At 47.8% G+C, this 18,749-nt stretch overlaps 1 protein-coding gene across 1 annotated transcript in view; it reads right to left on the bottom strand.

Annotated features, from left to right (window-relative positions):
* Positions 1 to 18,749, bottom strand: part of LOC115096784 (piezo-type mechanosensitive ion channel component 2-like) — a 131,569-nt gene that overhangs the window by 16,518 nt on the left and 96,302 nt on the right. The window contains exons 37-41 of the mRNA XM_029611884.1: positions 5,840 to 6,028; positions 4,868 to 5,069; positions 2,453 to 2,582; positions 1,307 to 1,454; positions 402 to 616 (exon numbers count right to left, since the gene is read on the bottom strand). Of these exons, the coding sequence (XP_029467744.1) occupies positions 402 to 616; positions 1,307 to 1,454; positions 2,453 to 2,582; positions 4,868 to 5,069; positions 5,840 to 6,028 (884 nt within the window). The remainder of the gene's footprint in view (positions 1 to 401; positions 617 to 1,306; positions 1,455 to 2,452; positions 2,583 to 4,867; positions 5,070 to 5,839; positions 6,029 to 18,749) is intronic.

Raw genomic sequence — 18,749 nt, 5'->3', positions numbered from 1 at the left:
CTTCTCTCACTCTGTTCCTGCATTCCAGTTACACACTTACCTGCACTCTGTTCCAGTTTTCTGATCCACTCTTACCTGTTCCCTGCTCCAGTCTGCTCGTTATTCCTGCACTTCACTTCAGAGCTCCAGCCCAGCCTGCACCTTGTCCCAGTGCTCCAGCTTCACGAAATCATCTACACTCCATTCCGTCCTGAGCCACTCCTGGAGGAGGTGTCTACAACACCCCCTCTCCAGCTGCACTTCATTCACAACAAAGGGGAGAGGGTCTAAAATAGTTAGCTGTCTAATCTAACCAAGACATCTCCCAAAGCATATGCCAGATATATTTGTAAGTATTATAAATATCAGCTGAAATCCTCCTTTGTTAAAACATCACCAAGGACACTTGTACTCCAGATTACCTCTCAGTGACACCAGGCAAGATAAAGAACATCCAGAAATGAATGCCAAAGACAAGCACAACTTGGAAGACACACTTCCCGAACATTGTCTTCCTCAGGTAGATAGCTCGGTCCACTATCATGGTTGCAAACTGGAGCAAGAGCATCACCAAGAATGCTTCAGGCACCTGGTCCTCAGACAGGGATTCAGTGATATCGGCGGCAGCCGAGTGTTTCTGCAAGGAATAACAGCGAAGGTAAAATGAATAGCGCCTGATCAAACCTAATGACAGGAAGGCCCACAACTAACAGATATGTACTTTAGTGATAACAGCAGAAACATTGTTCCCTTCTAAAGCTCCCACCACAGTATTAGAAGGCATTTGTCAACAAGAATAGCAAGCAACATTTTTGAAAATGATCTTTGTTGCATTTCTGTAACAAATGCAGAATCTGGTGGGCAGAAAGTCTCCAACAGAAGAACCTAATGGAGGGGCAAGGTTTGGTCAGTAACCTCTCGAGGATAGGTTCATCATTCAGGTGAGAACATCCAACGGTCTGCATTTATATCGGAGGCTACACAGCTGTATATTCATGGTATAGCTACTCTGGCATGAAGATCTGAAGACCAACCCTGGCTTGTCACTCTCAATAGGACACTGATTTTGCTTGATGACCTTAGAAATATTTCTGACCCTCTTTCTTCAAGTGACAAATATCAGGAATAAACATCTTTAGAAAAGTCTCCTGTGTGCATCAGGAAACAGAATACCAATCTCTCTCGGCTCGTGCTTTGCTGTTGGGATGGTACCACTGAAAGGAGTCTAAAAGTGAATTGCAGTTACACAAATATAATCCTTCAAAAAAGCTCCCAAAGGGGATATTTTATCCTGCAAACTGAAGTAAATGAAAGAGGCTGCACTTACTCCAAATGCCCAGTAGCCAAAAATGACAATAATAAAATTGATGACATCAACCAGAAACATCAGTGCATAGACATCACACACAGGGCTGTATTCAGGGTGAATAATATCATAGAAGAACTGTCTGATGGGCAGATAGATCTGAAGAGCACTGCCAAGAGAAAAAAGAAATGTAAAGAGATTCAGTGGAAACCTTTTGGGAACTATTAATCATAAAAGCCACAGGTTGGTGTATGGAGCCAAAACATCTATATAATACCATGCACGTCTGCAATAATGAGCATCTCATTTGCTTCTTTGTTATTCATCACTTTTCCATCATAACACATTAACATTTATCAGCAGATACAAGAAATGCAATATGTTCTGTACTGGGGAGGATGGGGACAGAGGCACTCAGGCACAGTGGGGAATGCAAGGGTTCCTGGGTACCAGCTGCCATATTTACTCATCTGTATCTAATGTTAGCAAAATGGAAGTAGCCATGTTGATACTCAGTTTTGATACTCAGTTTTAAACCTCATCATTATGTAGTTTGCTTGTATAGTTTTTGCTGTCATTAGCCATTAATGTAGGATTTCTAGACGGCTGCAGGTCATCAGGAACAGGCTGAATCACTCAGTTTTACCTTTATTGTTATCAATGGACTTGTGGTTCCAATCTAAGAAAAGCAGGAAATACAAGTCCCTAAATGCACTGGGTCAACATCAGGACTGTCTTAGCCTGATAACATGGAGACATCTGATAATCCTGACTTAGTAGTAAAAGAATAGAACTTCAGTCGGCAAGTTTAAGACATCTCCTGAATGGGCCACAGAAAGACCTCCTGTGAGCTGCCTTGACAGAGCTTGTTCTCTGTAGACCACAGGAATCCTCATTATCACTATCTGTCAGCTAGCTCCATTTTTCCCTGCTAGGACGGTCCAGTCCTGCTTTTATTCCCCACTGCATGCATGGAGTCCCGAGTTCTGCTTTTTCTAGGATGTCATGAATACAATTCTATTGTCACAATGTGGTAAGACCAGGACTGGATCAGCCTGTTGGGAGCAGGCTGGCACCTTTAGTTGCACCTTTAGCAAAGCACAACATGTATTAAATAGTCTATCCACTGCTGGAGTGAGATTTTAATCAGTTATTACAAATGATTACATTTTAATGGCCAACTTCTTTGCCTTTAATGATTGTTGCTTTATCCTTTCCTTGACAGATAACCTCTTGCGTTTTGGATTTCTTCGAAATATATTCCATTTCTTCTTCGATTCCTTTTTCTGAACTTTGCCTATTAAAGAAAAAAAGATTTTATCCGGGGTTAACAATTTCTTTCCCATCCTATCCTGTTCCGCCACTTGGGTTTCAATGGTAGGGAGTGAGTGATTGTCAATGCGAGTTTTGGGGCCTTTGGGGTTTGTGAGGAAGGGAATAGGGTCGAGAATGAGGGGAAGGTGATAAGTTCTAGGTTTCAAAGAAATGAGAAAGTTGTATATTTTCTTGAAGCGTTAGGTGAAGAGAAGGTGCCATTGAGTGTTTTTCTCTTTCACAAAATATACATGCAGATAGGCCCATGAAAAAGTATGGCAACATCTCTTTCAGGAGGCAATTTTCAGAGTATGTCATGATTCTACCTGCTATGCATCTGCCCCGCCAGCAGAGGTCATCAGCGAGCCTCCTTCACAGCCACTCTAGCCACCTCCTCGCCGATCCCCTGAGGCGGCGTCTCCAGCCCTCTTTGTCTCTTCATCGAGTCACCTTGGCTCCTTGACCTGGCCTTCACTGCCTTGCTTTCCTGCCTTGCCTTGTGGCCTTCTATTTTATTGCAGCCTCAAACTGACCAAGGGGATATTCCTACAACAGCCAAAGCTAACAACAGCAATGTAAAATCCCTACCTGTACAATTGAACATTGCTAAAGGATCCAGCCTGCAGTGCTTTCAGAGTCCATCTTCTAGATTGCATAGCACAGCACGGCTTCCAAGTTCATTAAGCCATCGGCTGATCCAAGTCTTTCCAAATCAGTTGCCTTGAGAAAAACTGTTTTGACCACAAAAAGGGGTCGCCTATGACTTTCTAAGCAAAGCAGCTCTTCTTAAACCAACTGTATTTACTCCTAGCCCTCTGGTGAATGCCAAGCTGAAATTTACTGAGCCTGTTCCAAGGATTCAAACCTCTTGCAGCTGATCCACTCCAGGAGGATCCCAGTCCACCCAATCCATTCCAGGAGGAGCCTGCTCCCACAGCACAGTGCCAGAGAGACTCTGGTCTAGCAACCCAACACCCGAAAAACTCTAGTCTAGTCTTCAGCTCCAGAGAGACTCTGCTCCAGTACCTCAACTTTAAAGAGATTCTAGTCTAGCACTGCTGCTCCAAGTGACAGCTTCTCCTCCCAGGACCTGGATTATGTCATCTGTGACTCTAGAAAACCCAGAACTTGTTGGCCAGATACCTAAAGTTCCTGCCTTGAACAACCAACCTACTGGCCACAGCTCCCATGGCAAATGGAACCCAGGAGGAGGGAGGTCTTAAAAGGGGAGGGTACTGTCATGATTCTGCCTGCTACACAGCCCCCCACCACCACCACCAGAGGCCATCAGTGAGCCTCCCTCACCACTGTTCTAGCCACCTCCTTGCTGATCTCATGAGGTGGCATCTCTAGCTCTACTTAATACAGTCTGCCATTCCCTCCTTGCCTCTTCATTGAGTCACCTCGGCTCCTTGAACTGGCCATCATTGCCTTCCTTTCCTGCCTTGTGGCTTTCTTGGCCTTCTGCCTTGCCTTGTGGCCTTCCTTGGCCTCCTGCCTTACCTTGAGGCTTTACAGGCCTCCCTGCCTCACTATGTGGCATTCCAGGCCTCCCTGCCTTGCTCTGAGGCCTTCCGGGATTTCTGCTTTGCTCAATGGCCTTCTGGGCCTCCCTATTCTGCTTTGCGGCCTTTGGGCCTTCTAGGTTCACCTAGCCAGCCTTGGGCCCTGTTTGGGCAATCCTGTTTATTATTGCTTATTCTGTCTATTCCTAGTCCTGTCCTTGTCCAGTCCTTGTCTAGTCTTGTCTTGGCCTGCCCAATCCAGTCCTTGTCCTGATCTGCCCAGTCCAGTCCTTGTCTCCAGCCCATGCTTTACCTTGTCTTGTCCTCTGCACTCCCTGTCTCCATCCCAGGCCTTGCCTTGTCGTGTCCTGTTCAGTCCGTGTCTCCAGCCCCCAGGTAGTGCCTTGTTCCAGCTCCTAGGCTGTGCCTTGTTCCAGTTCCAGCTAAGTGCTGCTGGCCACCAGAACCCAACGGCTCAACTCGCGGTGGAGGAGGCTGGTCCAGGCAGAAGATCTTGCTCTGCCCTGCCTTGAAGTCCTGTGCTGCCCCTGTAGGGGGTTCCCCCGGTTCTAGCCGGACCTCCAATCATGACAGTAATTTCCACAAGTAAAAACATTGGACTTGTGTAAATCGACTGTTTGCAAATCAATCTCCCTCAACGGGGCTGCAGAGTTTGTAGTTTGAACACTATCCTCTTAAATAATACCTGAGGAAACTATAGTTCTTTTGGACCCATGGAAAGGCCTCCAGGCCAATACAATACCTTCATTCGTGGCCTTCTGAGGAGTGCGTCGCTTTAGGAAGACATTCCTTGAAGGGTTGTGGTGCTTGAAGAGGTTCCATGACGCCAGCCCAGAGTGGGTCGCCTCCTCTCCCTTGCCGTCTCTCTTCTTTTGTCTCCTAGTCTTTTTCTTTTTCTTGCAATCGGGCAAATTGGTGTTTTTGTCATCCCAGAGTCCGTGGCACTGAGAGGAAAGTGCAAGGATATCTGTAACCTAGGGAAGGGTAACAGGCCTTCACACTGCAGACTACTTTTTCTTTCACTGCTAGCTTTTCCAAACTGTCTACTAAATGCAGGAACACTGCGGAAGTGGAAGAGTTAGATGATAGAGTAGGTCATCTCCCCTTTCCACCACTATGCTTTTGGGTTTTTGTTTTTGTTTTTTTTTTAAATAACTGCCATATTTTCCTGTATGGTTGGGATTTCTCTCACATGGTGTTCTACGCGAGTCCCCCTGCAACAAGAGCCACCTGTATAGTTACTAATATAAGAGACAATATCTCTTATATTAGTAACTTATATTAGTTGGATTAGTATAATTAGTTGGATAAAATGGATTAGTAACTTATATTAGTTGGATAAAATGTTAATATTCTTCCTTCAATTTCCTCCCTTTTCAGATCCTAGTTATTTTTCCCTGTTTTTTGTAACTTTCTCACATCCTAAATATTGTTATTATACCTGTTAAGTTTCATTCTATATGTGACGTTGAATTGGGAAATGTTTTACTATGTTACTCTCTGCCTTTACTCACATTGTTAATTGTAAACCGGGTTGATGTGATTCCATCATGAAACTCGGTATAATAAAAATAATAAATAAATAAATAAATAAATATCGCTATTGCCTTTGTTTCGTTCCATCCAATAAATGACATAAAATGTCTCTTATTTATCTCCTGCAGATTAACCACTAGCAATGTCCAGCTTCTCCTAATCAAGGATAAAGAGTTACCCTCAGGATGGAGCGATGGAAGAACAAGGCAAGGAGCTGTATGAGGTCAAAGTGGACGTAGCCATTCTTCTTTTCAATGCCGATAATATTGGGGAGATGAAACGGCTTGTTCGAGTTCATCCCACGATACACCGTAGAGGTCCAGGGAAAGAACCCAAACTGGAAAGAATACTTGATGACTACCGTTACCTAAAAAGAAAGAAAAAAGGGCAAAAGTCTTTGTCATACAAGAAGCAGGCCTGAGAATAATCCCTCTTCCATCGATGGGCCTTATTCCAGGAAGGATTTTCTTTTCCCGGTCGGCATAAAATGGAACAAAGTAATTTCTGAATCAGGCCCTAATGCTTCTAAAACTAAAACAATTCTCCAGGCGGCAGGAAAATATCTGGCACCAGAGAGCTCGGTGGTTTCATGAGAAATTCTTGTTTCTCCCTCCCTCCCTCTCCCCCTGTTCTTTGATCCTGCGAAGGCAGAAGACTGAGGAGGTGACCTGGCAGGAAATCAGTCCATGGCTCCGAGTGCCAGTCATTTCAGCCAAACTGGTGTTAGGGATGCACATGGAAATCATTTCCATTTTATTTAGGCTTTTGTTCCACTTTCTTTAACTTTTTTAAATTTCATTTCAATATTTTTGTTTCATTTTTGTTGTTTTAGCATGCACTAAATGGATTCAGTGTACACTAACCCATTTTACATATATAAAAAATAATGGAAACAGAAGAAAATACAGTTTCATAAAGGTAGATAATCATTCAGTGGTCCAGCGAGCAGGAAAGTTATCCGGATATTGAGTGGAACAGACCTGGCTAAGCGTTCCACTGAGTATCCCCAGTTACCATTCCCCAGATAACTAGAGGACACTGTTTCATAGAGGTGGATTATCAGTCCAGCGAGCAGGAAAGTTATCCAGATATCGGGGTATATTTTAAAAAACAGCGCGCGCGCGTACTTTTGTTCGCTCACCAGGTGCAAATAAAAGTACGCCGGATTTTATAAGATACGCGTGTAGCCGCGTGTATCTTATAAAATCCGGGGTCGACGCGCGCAAGGGGGTGCACATTTGTGCAACTTGCGCGCACCGAGCCCTGCACGCGCTGCCCATTCCCTCCAAGGCCGCTCCGAAATCGGAACGGCCTCGGAGGGAACTTTCCTTCCACCTCCCCCCCACCTCCTCCCCGCCTTCCCCTCCCTTCCCCTATCTAACCCACCTCCCAGCCCTACCTAAATCCCCCTACTAACCTTTATCCGCGAAGTTACGCCTGCCTCCGGGCAGTCGTAACTTCCGCACGCTGGCTGTCTGCTGCCGTGGCAGGCCTCGACACAGGCCGCTGTGTTGGGGCACTCGGCCACGCCCCCGGACCGCCCCTATGCCCCCGAACACGCCCCAAGCCGACACCACGCCCACTTACACGCGTCCCGGGGTTTTTGTGCGCGCCGGCGAGCCTATACAAAATAGGCTCGGCGCGCACAGGGGTTTTTTTTAAGGGTTACGTGCTTAACTTATGCGCGTAACCCTTTTAAAATCCGGCCCATTGAGCGGAACAGACGTAGCTAAGTGTTCCACTGAGTATATACCCAGTTACCATTCCCCAGATAACTAGAGGACAGATCCACCGACCTTAGCCGGGTAACCCTGAATATCAGTGTTAATTAGCTAAAAGCAACATCCCCGGAACACCTATATCACTGCCTCTTTTTATCTGACTACATTTCGGATGGGTAATAAGATATCCAGACATAATTTAGCTGGACAACTGCTGTGTCCGTCGGTCGCAGACCCTTTTCTACCCTTTTCCTCCTCCTTGGGCAAGATGGCTGCCTCTGGTGCCGAGTGCCGAAACCCTCGGTGTCTCCAACTCAGCATGGGCGTCCCAGTCCGCCATGCTGCTTCCCGTGGCCTCCTAGGGCGCGCGCGCGCACGTTGTCTACGCTGAAGTACACGTCATGGCAGGAACCTTGGGGCGCCCCCACCGCATGACGTCAGTACCTCCGGATATTTAAGCTTCCTCTACACTAGCTATGTTGAGTTAGCAAGGACTTCGGTTTAGCTACTCTGACCGCTCTAAGCTGCTCATGTTGTGAATCTGCCCGCGGTATGCGGGCAGATCCCCTACCTTTTCTTTTCAAACGTGGCAGGACACTGCTGACTCCGTCCTCCGTGGCCTGGAGGCCGCGGCTGTCTCCTGCCCTGTGCGGCAGGGCTGTCGCCGTCGGGACCCTCTTCCCTCCGCGGCTGGATCGCTGATGCTGCTCCTGCTTCCTCTTTGCGTCTGGAGCCGCTGCCGGGGTCCTAGATGGCAGGGAAGCCGTCCCCGTGACTGCCTGCCTCGTCACCACCTTCTTTGTGGCAGGAACGCCGCCAGCATGGCGGGGACGCCTCCATTGGGTCTCTCCCTCTTCTGCTCTCCAGTTCCCTAGGCGCGGGCGCGCGCCTCAGCTCAACAATTAAAGGGCCAGTAGCAGGAAGTGCTCCTGGCCCCATCTGATGACGTCTTCCTGTGCCAGCCCTATAAAAGGGTCTTTCTTCAGTCTCTCATGGCCTTTGGATCGGGTTCCACAGTTGGCTGTGTCTTCTCTCTGGATCCAGGTCCTCCGTGGTCTTCTCCTGTTTTGACGGCTTCGTCTTCATGTTCCTGATATTCTTCGTCCAGGTCTTCAGTCATCTTCATGTTCCTGATGTCCTTCGTCCAGGTCTTCAGTCGTCTTCATGTTCCTGATGTCCTTCGTCCAGGTCTTCAGTCATCTTCATGTTCCTGATGTCCTTCGTCCGGGCCTCCAGATGTCTTCAGGTTCCTGATGTTCTTCATCCGTATCTTCAGGTGTCTTCATGTTCCTGATGTTCTTTGTTCGTACCTCCTGATGTCTGATGTCCTTCCTGATGCCTTTGTTTTCTCCTCTGCCTCCATGCCTTGGTTCCCTGATGTCCCCTTTCCTGGCATGCCCCCTGATGTCCCCTTTCCTGGCATGCCGTTATCGTGGTGCGCGACCAGTCCCATGGGTGGGCTGTGTAAGGTGCCTCACGGTACAAAGGCCATCCTCATCTCTGCAGTGCAACCCTCTGGAAGACTTCTGCTTCAGTCCTAAGATTTTAATCCTTGAGAATCGAATCCTGTGCTTGAGTCTTGTCCCGGTCTTCGGAGCCTATTGCAATTCACGTCCATCCATGTCAAGACTCTGTTCGACCCTGCTCCACACCAGCGTGGTCCGCGACCAGTCCCATGGGTGGACTGTGTAGGGCATGCCCCAGTGCAGGCCTCTTCAGTATCTTCGTCATGTTCCGGTATCAACTTCCATTATCTCTCCTAGAGTCTGCTTCAAGCCCAGCATGGTCCGCGACCAGTCCCATGGGTGGACTGTGTAGGGCGTGCTGCGTCGCAGTTTCAACCCAGCGTCTTGATCCTTGCCTTTGTCTACAGAGCCTTGATCTTCGCCTTCTTGCTTCAGTCTACGTCTACAGTGTCCTTGCTTCAGTCTTCGTCTACAGTGTCCTCGCCTGAGTCTTCGTCCCAAGTCTTCTGTGTTCCAAGGACTCCGTTTGCCCTCATCCTCTGTCTGGCCTGCTGCCTTTGCCGTACCCAGCGGCAGGTCCAAAAGGGATTGGAACAGTCGGAGGACTGTTCATCGATCAACATTGCATTGTTGGTCATCCTGGAGCGTAGAGAGTCAGACCTTGTATCCTTGTCTTCGTTTCAGCCTTGTCCTGCTTTTCATTACCCGTGCTCGCACCAGCTTACCTCCCGTGATGTGTCTTGGGGCTCCTTCCTGAGTCATGCCGTGGCCCAAGGGCTCACATCACCTGCTTTAGAAACAACTGCGCCTCTGTGCCCGTAACAGTAGCCGAAGGCCTCCAAGCCCTCGGTTCGTAACAGCTCCAAGCCCTCGGCTCGGTTCGTAACAGCTCCAAGCCCTCGGCTCGTAACAGCTCGCTTAGACGCCTCACTACCCTCCGGGAATCTCACTCCTGACAAAGCTCTAGGCACCCGCTCCTCGTGGGCCTCTTGCTTCCAACAACCCTTCGGGGTTTCTACTAACTAGACAACCACTCCTCGGGATCTCTCTCTATTATTTCAGGATCTTCTGTACTATCAGGTACTCCAGTGTATCCTGCACCATGGACCTTTGGTCCCACCATCTCCATTGCCAGAAAGAAACCCGCACTACGCTTCTGTGAGTACCTCTATGATCCAGTTCTCCTCCACCCACCAGGCTTGGCTTTTCCCGCACTGTGGGTTCCTATCTACCTTATTTATTTATTTATTGGTTTTTATATACCGCCGCTCATCAGAGATATCGCGTCGGTGTACATAGAACAAAAACATACGCCGGAGCGTTATACATGGAACAAGAATAATAGTGTAAATCTTATACAAAACAACTAATACAAATTAAATCTTATATAAAGCAGCTATTAAAGTAGAGCTATAACTTAACATATTTATAAGGTAGCATATAAAGCGAAGATTAGCGGAGAGAAAGGTGGGGAGACTGGGAGGGAAAAGAATAATAGTTTAAATCTTGTATATAATAGTTTAAACCTTGAACATCTTGAAAATAGTTTAAACCTTGAACATCTGGGTGAGACTTCTACATCTGAGACTGTCTGAACGTATTGGCACCTTGCCGGACTTCAGTGCCTTTCCTTCCTGCCTCATACCACCTATCTACAGCAGTTCAATAAAGCTTTCCACCTACAAGTGTCTGCTCTCTGAGTTTAGCCTATCGGTGTGGTTCCCCATGGGGCCCCTCCCCGTGGGAGGAGTCATCTCCACTGCGACTAAGGATCCACACGATGCCACAAACACAACAACAACAGGAGGGAAAAAGTCACATCTCGGGTTTTGTAAGGGCAAGACAAAACATTTCCTAGACAAAGCCTTTGAATATCAACCTGATTGTTTTTTTAATCGTTTGGAATTTGAAACAACAAAAAAATGAAACAACAAATATCACTGATGTTTCATAAGAACATAAGAATTTGCCTTACTGGGTCAGACTGAGTGTCAATCAAGCCCAGCATTCTGTCTCCAACAGAGGCCAATCCAGGATACAAATTACTGGCAAGTTCCCAAACATTAAATAGATCCCCATGCTACTGCTGCCAGTAATAAGCAGTGCTTATTCCCTAATTTTCGAAGTCCGGCATGCATAAGATCCTGGAGATACGTGTGTGGCCAGCCCGCGCACGTGCCGAGTGCATTTTAAAAACGGCCTGGCCACACGTGCATCTGCTGGTACGCGCAGAAGTGCTGGCAGATTAAAAAAGGGGTGGGGTATGTTTGGGCTGGGGGGCAGGGTGGGGGCTGGCAGCCGGCCGGCATGCAGCAGTTACTTCTGCTCTGAAGAAGCAGTAAGGTATAAAACAAAACGTTTTGGATAGATATGTAGGGGTTAGGAGTCAGAGAGGAGAGGGGAAAAGGTAGGAAGGGGGATAGGGAAGTTCCCTCCCCGTCCGATCCTTAACACGCCGCACATGCGCACACCAAGATTAAAATCAGCAGCACCTGTGCACGTGGGAAACATATTTTGTAACTTGCACGCGGAAACATATGCATGTTATAAAATAGCCACCGTCCATGTGAACGCCCCGGTAACCGTGCATAAATGGACGCATGCACGAGGTTTTTAAAATCGACCCCTTAGTCAACTTGATTAATAGCAGTTTATGGACTTCTCCTCCAGGAACTTGTCCAAACCTTTTTTAAACCCAGCTACACTGACTTCCTTAACCATATCCTCTGGCAATGAATTCCAGAGTTCAATTGTGTGTTGAGTGAAAAAGAATTTTCTCCAATTTGTTTTAAATGTGCCACATGCTAACTTCATGGAGTGCCCCTCTAGTCCTTGTATTATCTGAAAGCGTAAATAACTAATTCAAATTAACCCTCTCTAGTCCTATCATGATTTTATAGACTTCTATGATATCCCTCCTCAGCCGTCACTTCTCCAAGCTGAACAGAACTAACCTCTTTAGCCTTTCCTCATAGGGGAGCCGTTCCATGCCCTTTATCATTTTGGTCACCCTTCTCTGTACCTTCTTTAGTGCAATTATATCTTTTTTGAGATGCGGTGACCAGAACTGTACAAATTAGTTCTTACCTGTTAATTTTCGTTCCACAGATCAGTCCAGACCTTGGGTTGAGCCTCCTGTCCAGCAGATGGAGACAGACTAAAACTGAAAAGGGTATCCTATATCAGGACAGAGCCTACCCTGCAGCCCTTTAGTATAACCATTGTCAAAGCAGAAAAAAAACGAATATAACCCAGGAAAGAGATCAAGCAAGAAACCAATACTCAAAAGAGTAACAATCGAAACAATTAACAACAAGGAATGGACTCTGTAGAATAGTGCTCTTGCATATCATTGGTCATCAACACAGATGCTTCCGGTGTCCGTAAGATAATGATAGGTGACATTCATCCATAGACTTGGAAGAAAAGCTTCGAGCAGACGGCAGAAAACCAGGGAAGGGCGTCTGGATTGATCCGTGGTACTACAGGAACGAAAATTAACAGGTAAGAAATAATTTTCCTTTCTCTGTACGTATCCAGATCAGTCTAGACCTTGGGATGTACCAAAGCTTCCCTAAACTGGGTGGGACCAAGATAGTCCTGCTCTAAGCATCTGCCGCCCAAAAGAACCAAAAACCGGGGGGCGTGCACATCTAGACGGTAATGCCGAGCAAAGGTATGCAGGGAAGACCATGTAGCGGTCCTGCAGATTTCTTGCGGAGAGACTGAGAGACTCTCCGCCCACGAAGTAGCCTGAGAACACAAAGAGTGAGCCTTCAAGCCCTCAGGAACTGTCCAGCCCTGGCAAAGATATGCCGAGGAAATGGCTTCCTTCAACCATCGAGCAAAAGTAGTCTTGGAAGCCTGTTTATCCCTATTTGGACCACTCCAGAGGACAAAAAAGATGATCAGAAAGTCAAAACTCATTGGTGATCTGAAGGTAGTGGATTAACACGCGTTTCATATCAAGTCGGCGCAGATCGCCCCCAGAGGGACCCGCAACATCTGCCGGAGAGAAAGCAGGAAGCTCCACTGACTAACATGGAAGGAAGAAATGACCTTCCATAAAAAGGAAGGGACAGTCTTGAGAGAAACTCCCGCATCAGAAAAATGCAGAAAAGGCTCCCAACAGGACAGCGCTTGAATCTCCGAAATCCGTTGAGCGGAACAAATAGAAACTAAGAAAACCACTTTAAGAGTAAGATCCTTTAGAGTAGTTCGACGGAGAGGTTCGAATGGAGCTACACAGAGAGCCCGGAGGACTAAATTGAGATTCCAAGACAGACATGTGGAACAGACGGGTGGTCTCAAATGTTTGGCGCCCTTCAAGAACTGAACCACGTCCGGATGAGACGCCAAGGTATGCCCTTCCACTCGACCTAGAAGAGAACCAAGAGTGGACACTTGGACGTGCAACGAATTGAAGGACAGCCCCTTGGATAGGCCAGTCTGAAGAAAGGAAAGAACCATGGAAACCGGTGCCAAATATGCCAAGACACCCGATTCCGAACAAACATTCTCAAAGACTTTCCAAACGTGAACTTAAGCCAAAGAATTAGATGGCTTCCGCGCCCAGAGGAGCATGGTAATCACCTCCTCCTTATAGTCTTACGCCTCAGACGTCTACGTTCAAAAGCCAGGCCACTAGACTGAAGTGATCCACCTGGTCGAAAAATACGGGACTCTGCCGAAGCAGATGAGGGAGATAGCTGAGATGAAGAGGCCCGTCCGACGCCAGATTGACCAGATTCGCAAATCACGGTCTGTGGGGCCATTCGGGTGCTACCAGGATGACCGGCCCCTCGTGAAGTTCTATACTTTGTAGACTTTTACCACGAGAGGCCACGGAGGAAACACGTAGAGGCAGGGCCAGTGCAAGGGTATTAGGCACCCTAGGCAAACCTTACAGTCTGGCGCCCCCTCCCGATACACAATTTTAAATTATGCATTTATAACATATTTTACATGAAAAATGACATTCTGAGGTAAAATTAATATACAAGTTGTTGTGATAATTTCATGCACTGTTGTGATGCCAACAAGAAAACTTTGCATCTTGGAATTCATATGGCATCATACCTATTATGATATATTTCGGCATGGTCGTCCCGTATCAACACAGTACTATTTGCCAATACTCAAAGAATAACAACCCTGCCTATGAAAAAGAATACCAGAAATATTACACTAGAATCTAAAATATCAATACACCTCCTATCAGGAAAACAGAACAGGCCAAGCTACTACAGATCCCTACAGAGAAACCACATGCTAAAAGAATGCTTCATCTCAGTCTTTGCATGCAGAGCACAAACCCTCACCAAATACAGAATAAAGCCACATAAAGTATAAATAGAAATGTGCAGACAAAAACTGAACTGTAAAACGCATCACGCCAGACTCTATACAGTGTAACAATGGAAAAACAAAAATTTCACCATTCCTCGTGAAACAAATCAATAAAATAAAGATATATAAATCATTAATCATAATTATAAAATCATACAAATAAAATAATTTCAGAACAGCTGATGAATAGAATATCCAATAATTATTTATTTATTTATTTATTTATTTATTTATTTAAGAGTTTTTTATATACCGGGGCACGTTAAAAACATCACCCCGGTTCACAGTGTAACGTAACGTAGCAACGGGCTTTACAATAATTTAGAGTAGAAAAACATAGGTAAATTAAAGACTCATGCAAATTTTGAAAGCTTTACCAAACACCAATAAAATATTTCAAACAGCAGACACATCCCATACTACCCAATAATTAAAATGGTAGTCAATCAAGAAAAATGAACTTAAAAAGCCACCTTTACTTACCCTCTCCAGCAGCTCTCCTACTCCTTTCCCTTGCAGACCATACCAGAAGCAGCAGTAGCTGCTGAAGCTGTCCTCACAGTCCTCTTCCTTAGGGACCACAACCAGTCTCTTCTCTCTCTCACACACAGACACCAGTCACACCCTCAGGACCAGTTTCTGTCTCTCAGACACCAATCATCTCCCCAACCAGTCTCTCTCTCTCTCTCTCTCTCTCACACACACACACACACACACATACACACACGCACACCAGTCATCTCCCTGATCAGTCTTTCTCACACATACACACATCACTTCTCTGGCCAGTCTCTCTCAATCACACAATGCTCTCGCTCTCTCTTACTTACACACAGGCTTTCAATCACACACATGCTCTATTTCACTTACACACAAGGTCTCACTCACATGTTCTATCTCACTTACAAACAGGCTCAATCACACACATGCCCTCTCTCACAGCCACAAGCCAGCCAAAAACATGCTCTATCTCTCTCGCACACACACATTGACACACACAAGCACCCTCCCTGTCTCACATACACATTACACTCTCACAGAAGCACCTTGCTTTCAGACTTGCAGCATTTTTCACTTTTACTAAAAGTGAAAGTGATGCTCCCAACCGTTAAATAAGAAAACCACATTCCTATCAAAAGGCCAAATGACACCCTTCCTTCAGGTTCTGTCCTTCCAAGGGACAGCCACCCACACCATACAGCTTCTCTTGTTTTACGCTTTCAGGCAATAAAGCAAGTGTCTTTCTTCAAACTATCAGTCATATGATTATTCATGTGGGAGATATGGAACAGAAAGACATCCTTAGTCAGCTTCCCTTTTAAATGGGAAGATTCCAGTCTTAGTCATTTAAAAATATACATTTTCTAAAGGCTTAAAAAAAAAAAAAAAAAAAAAAAGCAAAACCGTTTCAGGTTGGAACTGTTCTAGTCTTCATGCTTAAATTATGCTTCAAAAAAAAAAACAAAACCCAAACCCCACCTGGTATCAGTATCTTAAATTTGTGATTTTGCTGAGATGAACATTTTAAATACTTTAATTTTTTTGCTTTAGTATTTGTCTCTACCCACTTTAAGTTAAATTTTATTTTCCAGAAGAGGGATGCTTAAAATTCAGTAATTTCATCTTTCATCCAACTTTTCAAAAGTTCAGGTATATGTATTATGATATTTCATTTTTTTAAACTGGCAGATTCCTTTCTCACATACCCACACACTCACAGAAAGAAGATCGGCACCGAGACTTAGAGGGTGCCGCGGCAGGCAGCCAGCTCTCGACTCGCCCTGCCTCCCCCCGAGTGCCACCCTCCCGACACTCCCCTAGTGATCCAGCGGAGGTCCCGGGAGCGATCTGCCACTCCCGGGGCCTCGGCTGCCACTAAGCAAAATGGCGCCGGTTACCTTTAGCCCCTGTCACATGGTAGGGGCTGAAGGCAACAGGCGCCATTGGGGGCTGAAGGCCAGCGGCGCCATTTTGCTTAGTGGCAGCCGAGGCCCCGGGAGCAGCAGATCGCTCCCGGGACCTCCACTGGACCACTAGGGGTTGTTGGGAGGGTGGCACTCGAGGGGAGGCAGGGCGAGTCGGGAGCTGGCTGCCTGCCACGGCGCCCCTTAAGTCTCGGCGCTTGGTCTCCACCTAGGCGAGTCGGAGGCTGGCAGAATTTTGAAAGGGCACTTTTTGCCCTTTCAAAATTCTGCTGTCTGCTGCGGCGCCCCCTAAGTCTCAGCAGCCTAGGCACAGGCCTAGCTCGCCTAGTGGTTCCTCTGGTCCTGCGTAGAGGAGGACATCCGAGGGCCAAGGGAGCGCGAGGGCATCCACTCCCTCCGAACAGTGCTCCCTCCAACGGCTGTAAAACCTGTTGGCTTTGGAGTTGCTCAAAGTCGCCATGAGGTCCAGGTGCGGGGGACCCCACCTGCTGATGATCAATTCCATGGCTCGTCCGAGAGCTCCCACTCTTCTGGATCGAGACACTGGCGACTGAGGAAATCGGCTTGAACATTCTCCTTGCCCACTATGTGGGAGGCCGCCAGGCAATCCAGGTGATGCTCCGCCCAGGCAAGAAGCCGGCTGGCTTCTAAGGCCACTAAGCGACTCCACGTGCCCCCTGTCAGTTGATATATGCTACTGTAGTGGAGTTGTCGGCGAGGACCCTCACTGACTTGCCTCGGAGCAGAGATAGAAACTCCTGTAGGGCCAGGCGAACCGCCTGGGCTTCCAGCCAATTGTTGTGCCAGCGGGATTGGACTGGGGTTCAATATCCCTGCGTGGTCAGGGACTGGCAGACTGCACCCCAGCCGGAGAGACTGGCATCTGTAGTGACGATAATCCACTGTGGAGTCTGAAGAGGCATTCCCCTCAGAAGATGTGTAAGGGAGAGCCACCACTGTATGTCGGTGATGGTAAAAGCCAAAAGCAGAAGCACCATTTGAAACTGTTCTGACACCGGCTGCCAGCGAGATAGCAAAGCTCTCTGTAACGGTCGCATATGTGCAAAAGCCCAGGGGACTAGGTCGATGGTGGAGGCCATAGTCCCCAGGACCTAGAGGTAGACCCACGCCATCGGGAGTGGGAGCGAGATAAGGTTGCCCACCTGGTCGATAAGCTTGAATGCCCGAGCATGGGGCAGGAACACCTTGCTGAGCCGAGTATCAAATCGTGCCCCCAGAAATTCCAACCCCTGGGAAGGCTATAAATGGCTTTTGGAGAAGTTGACTATCCACCCTAGAGAGGTAAGAAGAGCAAGAACCTGGTCGACCTGCCGGCAGAGAATCTCCGACTTGGCCCTCACGAGCCAGTCGTCCAGGTAAGGATGGACCAAGATTATTTCCCGGCGTAGAGCAGCCGCCACCACAACCATGACCTTGGTAAATGTGTGCAGCCCGGTGGCAAGACCAAAGGGCAGTGCCCGGAACTGAAACTGCTGGCCCAGAACATGGAAGCGAAGGAACTTCTGGTGTTTGAGGCGAATCGGGATGTGTAAGTACGCCTCCGTTAGGTCGAGAGAGGCCAGGTATTCGCCAGGATGAACAGCTGCTATGACCGCCCTCAGGGTCTCCATCCGAAAATGACCCTTCTGCAAGTGGGAGGTCCTGGGTGCCAAGTAATTGCTGAACCCACCTAAGGCATGCCCGCTGCATGAGACTGCTGTAGATAGTCGCCCTGACTCCCAAGGCAAGCACCTCGAAGATACGCTTAAGGTGGTTTTTGAGCTTGCGATCCTGCACATCCTTCAGGGCCTTAGCACCCACCACCGGAATAGTGGTGTGCTTGGTCACAGCGGAGACTGAAGAATCCACTTTGGGAATTTTCAGCATTTCCAAGCAGTCCTCCGGGAGCGGATAAAGTTTGTCCATGGCTCTCCCGACGTGGAGCCCCGCCTCGGGAGCTTCCCATTCCCGGAGGAGTAGCAATTTGTGATAGGGAATGATGGACTCCAACTCTTCCTTCTGAAATAGACGGAGAACCCTTGGGTCATCCCCATCCAGAGGAGGGAGTGTCTCTGCTAGGTCCAGACTCTGATCCGGATCTGGGGTCCCCGGGGGTGCTGGAGGGTCCGGGAGAGGGGGGGCCCCGGGACCACCTGCATCCGTACAGACCCCTGCGCATCCGGAGGTGTAGGGGCGAGTGGGGGGGGCCATCCGTGGAAGTTTGGCCGGCGGGGGACCAAGTGAAGGATCCCCCTCCTCCTCCTGCAAGCTGGCCAGATAGGATTTGTGCATGAGAAGCACAAATTCCAAAGAAAAACGTGGTCTAGACTTGCCAAAGAAGGGGGGGGAGGGGGGGAGGGGACCACATCCTGGGGACTCACAGGACTCAAATCAGGGGGGACCCTAAAAAATTCGGATCGTCAGCACTGAGCAGCTCCGAATCGGGAGCTGCTCAAACCCCCAAGATGTCCGCCATTCCCGTGGTTTGCCGACCCGGGAACGGCCTAGCCACACGATGAGAGGAGCGACCCCAAACTGAATTTACTCACGCTGCCGGAGAGGGCCCTTCATCCCCCAGCAAACATGCTGAACAGCGCTCCTCGCGCGAGATACGCGTCGAGGGCTCA

This window comes from Rhinatrema bivittatum, chromosome 8 (assembly GCF_901001135.1).
Source record: "Rhinatrema bivittatum chromosome 8, aRhiBiv1.1, whole genome shotgun sequence".
Classification (NCBI taxonomy): Eukaryota; Metazoa; Chordata; class Amphibia; order Gymnophiona; family Rhinatrematidae; genus Rhinatrema; species Rhinatrema bivittatum.
This window is presented reverse-complemented; position numbering and strand designations above follow the sequence as displayed.